This window comes from Erythrolamprus reginae, chromosome 13 (assembly GCF_031021105.1).
Source record: "Erythrolamprus reginae isolate rEryReg1 chromosome 13, rEryReg1.hap1, whole genome shotgun sequence".
NCBI lineage: Eukaryota > Metazoa > Chordata > Lepidosauria > Squamata > Dipsadidae > Erythrolamprus > Erythrolamprus reginae.
In genome coordinates this window covers 8180209-8185215 of record NC_091962.1, presented here as the reverse complement: position 1 = coordinate 8185215, position 5007 = coordinate 8180209, and the positions used below count along the sequence as shown (strand labels likewise).

General features: G+C 41.5%; 1 protein-coding gene across 1 annotated transcript; it reads right to left on the bottom strand.

The window, feature by feature from the left end:
• Positions 1-1833: 1833 nt before the first annotated feature.
• Positions 1834-2775, bottom strand: OR6N2 (olfactory receptor family 6 subfamily N member 2). Its single transcript, XM_070766580.1, has one exon. It carries the CDS (start codon positions 2773-2775, stop codon positions 1834-1836), a length of 942 nt encoding a protein of 313 aa, XP_070622681.1.
• Between the last annotated feature and the right edge of the window lie 2232 nt (positions 2776-5007).

Sequence of the window (5007 nt, the reverse complement as noted above, 5' to 3'; positions counted from 1 at the left end):
CAAGGAAGGAAGGAAGCAAGGAAGGAAGGGAGGGAGGAAGCAAGGAAGGAAGGAAGGAAGGAAGGGAGGGAGGAAGGAAGGAAGGAAGGAAGCAAAGAAGCAAGCAAGCAAGCAAGGAAGGAAGCAAGCAAGGAAGCAAGCAAGGAAGGAAGGAAAGAAGGAAGCAAGCAAGCAAGCAAGCAATAGCAACAGCCCTATCTAAACAGATTACACAGTCAGCCTCTTCCCCCCAACAAACTGGGTCCTCATTTTACCCACCTCGGAAGGACAGAAGGCTGAGTCAACCTTGAACGTGGTGAGGTTTGAACTGCCAAACTGCAGGCAGCTGGCAGTCAACAGAAGTAGCCTGCAGTACTGCACTCTAACCACTGTGGCTCCAAGACAGATTCTTGGTCATCCAGGTCATGGTTATCCCAAAGGTGCTTTTTCAAGAGGCAGCTGACCGTTCCTTGTTTTTCCTTGAAGGCGTTTTGCTTCTCATCCAAGAAAATATCTCCAGTTCATTGATGAGAAGTGAAGTTGCCTCTTGCAAAAACATCTTTGGAGCAACGCACCCCAGGATATAGACAAACATCTGTATATGTGTGTGCAATAGAAATACAGCGGTGCCTCTACTTAAGAACGCCTCTACTTAAGAACATTTCAAGATAAGAACCGGGTGTTCAAGATTTTTTTGCCTCTTCTTAAGAACCATTTTCTACTTAAGAACCTGAGCCTGGAAAAATTTCCCAGGAAATTTGAGAGCAGTACGAAAGTCCAGCCAGTTTCCTGCCATTCTCCCTTTAATCCCAGCCATCTTGGGCTTTTCTGGGCTGCCAGAGGAGCCTTTCAGTGGTACTTAAGGAGGCTTTGGCAGTCCAGAGCAAACAAAGCATTTTCCTTTCTCTGGGCGCTTGGAGAGGGAATAAACCTCTGCCAGTGCCCAGAGAAAAGAAACACTCCCTTCGTTCTGGTCAGCAACTGTTTTCCTCCTCTTCCTCCTCCCACCCAAATTCCGAGCTTTTATTCCTTTCCTAATGGGTTTGCACGCATTATTTGCTTTTACATTGATTCCTATGGAAAGAATCGCTTCTACTTACAAACTTTTCTACTTAAGAACCTGGTGGTGTCTATGTTTCTATTAATTTCAAAAAATATCTTTAATTCTTTCTCGATCCAGTCCTTGTATTTTTTTTCTTTCAAAATATTTCTATTCATCTGCCAATTTAAATATTTTTTATTATTTTTCATATAAACTACTACAGGATTGTGATCTGCCCATGTGTTTACGTCTATTTCCACCTCTTTTATTTGTTCTGCTGTTATTTTTGAAGCCCACACCGTGTCTATTCTTGTCCAAATTTTATGGGGGTTGGAATAAAAGGTGTATTGTCTCTTTTGGGGGTGTCTTTCCCTCCAAATATCATTCAGTAATAATTCTTTTTTCATTTTTTGGAAGGTAGTAGGTAATAATTTTTTTCCTTTTTACTATTTTTCTTTCCCCCCGAGTGATCTAATTGTCTACTTACAATAGCGTTAAAATCTCCAATTATCAGCATATTTTCAATATTTAATTCCGTTATTTTTTGATGTAATTGTTTATAGAATTAAGTTCTTAAGTAGAGGCACTACTGTATACACACATAAATCTCTTCCCCACTTGTTGTGCTTCAAATCCTGGTCATGCCGACGGAAGTGATAGACCCTCTAATACAAATAATTGGCCTTTTGTGCTGTAACTCTGAGCTGTCAATTTGACCTTCGTGCTGTCCACCTTCATCACCAGCCTTAAGTTTAAATTTTCACTGCGTATTTCATTGAGGATCGCTTAATCCGAAGCCCGTTCCAAGAGATTCAAGGTCCGAGAAGATTCTTCGGGTGAATTTTCCTCTTTATCGCCCTTAAGATTTCTTTATTTCGGAGGCTATAAATTATAGGATTGACTAAGGGAGTCAGGACAGCATAGATCACCGCGAAGGCTCTGTCGTACTCTAAGGAATAGCTCGTCTTCATCCTCACGTACATGAAAGTGATGCTTCCGAAAAAGAGGAAGACTACTGTCAGGTGTGAGGCACAGGTGGAGAAAGCCTTTTGGCGGCTCTCGGCGGTCTGGATCTTCAAGACCGTTTGGATGATCTTGGCGTAGGAGACCATGATGAAGGAGAAAGTCACTAGAATGATGAACGCGTTGACCGCAAAGTCAACCAACACATTGATGGAGGTGTCCGTACAAGCCAAGCTTAGCAGTGGCGGGAAGTCACAGAAGATGTGTTTGATCTGATTGGGGCCACAGAAAGGTAACCTGGAGACCAGGATGACTTCTGTGACGGGACACATGAAGCCGCAGACCCAACAACTGGCCGCCAGCTGGGCACACATCTTGGTTGTCATCACCGAAGGGTATCTCAGGGGCTTACAAATAGCCAGGTACCGGTCGTAGGCCATGGCGGTTAGCAAGTAGCATTCCGTGGCCCCGAGAGAGTGGAAGAAATAAGTTTGGAGGAGGCAACCCGTGAAGGATATGCTCTTCCTCTCACTAACCAGGTTAGAGAGCATCTTGGGTATGGTGGTGGCGGTGTACCAGATTTCCAAGAAGGAAAGGATGCTGATGAAGAAGTACATGGGCGTGTGGAGACGGCAATCAACACGGATGATGGTGAAAACCACCAGATTGCCAAAGATGGTGAAGAAGTAGACCAGGAGGAGCAACACGAAAATAAGAGTTTGGAGGTGTCGAAGGTGAGGGAAACCAACAATGATGAATTCAACAACTTTGGTGTGGTTGTAGCCTTCCATGTTTCCTGTGGCTCCTTCTGTGTAGTGATAGTTCTGCAGGATTATAAGCCACAACTAAGCCACGAAAGCAGGACTAGAGTTATTTCAAGAGTGGCAAAAATGCAGGCTGGCTTTCCAAACTAAGCTAGTTTTGATCCATTGGCACAATCCGAGAACTTTAGGACACTTAATGAACTCCATCTGTATAGTCTGGAGGACAGAAGGAAAAAGGGGGACACGATCGAAACATTTAAATATATTAAAGGGTTAAATAAGGTCCAGGAGGGAAGTGTTTTTAATAGGAAAGTGAGCACAAGAACAAGGGGACACAATCTGAAGTTAATTGGGGGAAAGATCAAAAGCAACGTGAGAAAATATTATTTGACTGAAAGAGTAGTAGATCCTTGGAACAAACTTCCAGCAGACGTGGTTGGTAAATCCACAGTAACTGAATTTAAACATGCCTGGGATAAACACAGATCCACCCTGAGATAAAATACAGGAAATAGTATAAGGGAAGACTAGATGGACCAGGGGGTCTTTTTCTGCCGTCAGACTTCTATGTTTCTATGTCCTCATTTTGAGGAGCATCCCTCCAAACTAGGCAAAGTTGACTTATCGTTTAAAAAAAAATAAAAATACATCAATTAATATGCCTAAGAGAGTAAGGTTGTTAAGTCCAACTGACCTACCTGACTTTGAAGTACCTTACTACACTTTTGTACAGCAAAAAAGAAAACCCGAGGGATTTTCCGAACATGTTTGGGAGAAATAACAAGCCACAGCAATGGAAATAGACAAACCCCACTGCACTATTATTTTCAAGACGTTTTCAAAACGACCAACGTTTTTGGTATTTATTGGCGTTAAAGCCAAGTTTAGGCAGAATTTACACTTGTAAAATCTAGCTCTGTTTTGTGTTTACTCTCTCCAGCTTCAATATAAAACATGTTCATTCGATATAAAACATGTTCATTTTCTACGTAGGGATTTTAGGAACAAAACTGGAGGAGCTCACAATGTTTGGACACTAATATCTATTCTTAATTCAGTTCCTCCGTCTCCTCCTAGAATGTATTTGGAGGGCCGGGGTGTCCTAAACCCTTGCAGATTTGTGGTAATGCCCAGTTATATTTTCTGTACCCCCACTTGCTTCAAAATTGCGAAGATTACGCCCTTTAATTGCAGAATGGTCTATCTTCAGCAGCTAAATCACATCTTTCCGTAGAAGAGTAGAAGAGAGAGAGGGGGGAAATTATTATTATTTATTATTTTGGTCCTATGTTCAAAGGACTTTGGCTACCCTCTTACTCATCTTGCAATTTCAGCTTTGAAAGAGACATGTCAGAATCAGAAATGAAAAGGTGCTTGGACAGACGAAACCAATTTTCCAATATGTTGCAGGGCACTCTTTCCAGGAAAATCTGATTCCACCTAAAACTGCAAGGAGAAAAAACAACAACAGAAAAGTGAAAATAAACAGTCCTACTTGAAACGATGGGTAAATGAATTACGAACCCCTGAGAGCTCTTTTTTTAAAAAGTCTTCAAAGGAAGTTTTCTGGAGGCGTCTGTAATATGGTAAACGATTTATCTTTACTGGATAAATGGTCAAAGCAATGGAAACTGCAGTTTAATGTTTCCAAATGTAAAATAATGCACTTGGGGAAAAGGAATCCTCAATCTGAGTATTGTATTGGCAAAAACTTCAGAAGAGAAGGATTTAGGGGTAGTGATTTCTGACAGTCTCAAAATGGGTGAACAGTGCAGTCAGGCAGTAGGGAAAGCAAGTAGGATGCTTGGCTGCATAGCTAGAGGTATAACAAGCAGGAAGAGGGAGATTATGATCCCGCTATATAGAATGCTGGTGAGACCACATTTGGAATACTGTGTTCAATTCTGGAGACCTCACCTACAAAAAGATATTGACAAAATTGAACGGGTCCAAAGACGGGCTACAAAAATGGTGGAAGGTCTTAAGCATAAAATGTATCAGGAAAGACTTAATGAACTCAATCTGTATAGTCTGGAGGACAGAAGGAAAAGGGGGGACATGATCAAAACATTTAAATATATTAAAGGGTTAAATAAGGTCCAGGAGGGAAGTGTTTTTAATAGGAAAGTAACACAAGAACAAGGGGACACAATCTGAAGTTAGTTGGGGGAAAGATGAAGTGCAACATGAGAAAATATTATTTTACTGAAAGAGTAGTAGATCCTTGGAACAAACTTCCAGCAGACATGGTAGATAAAT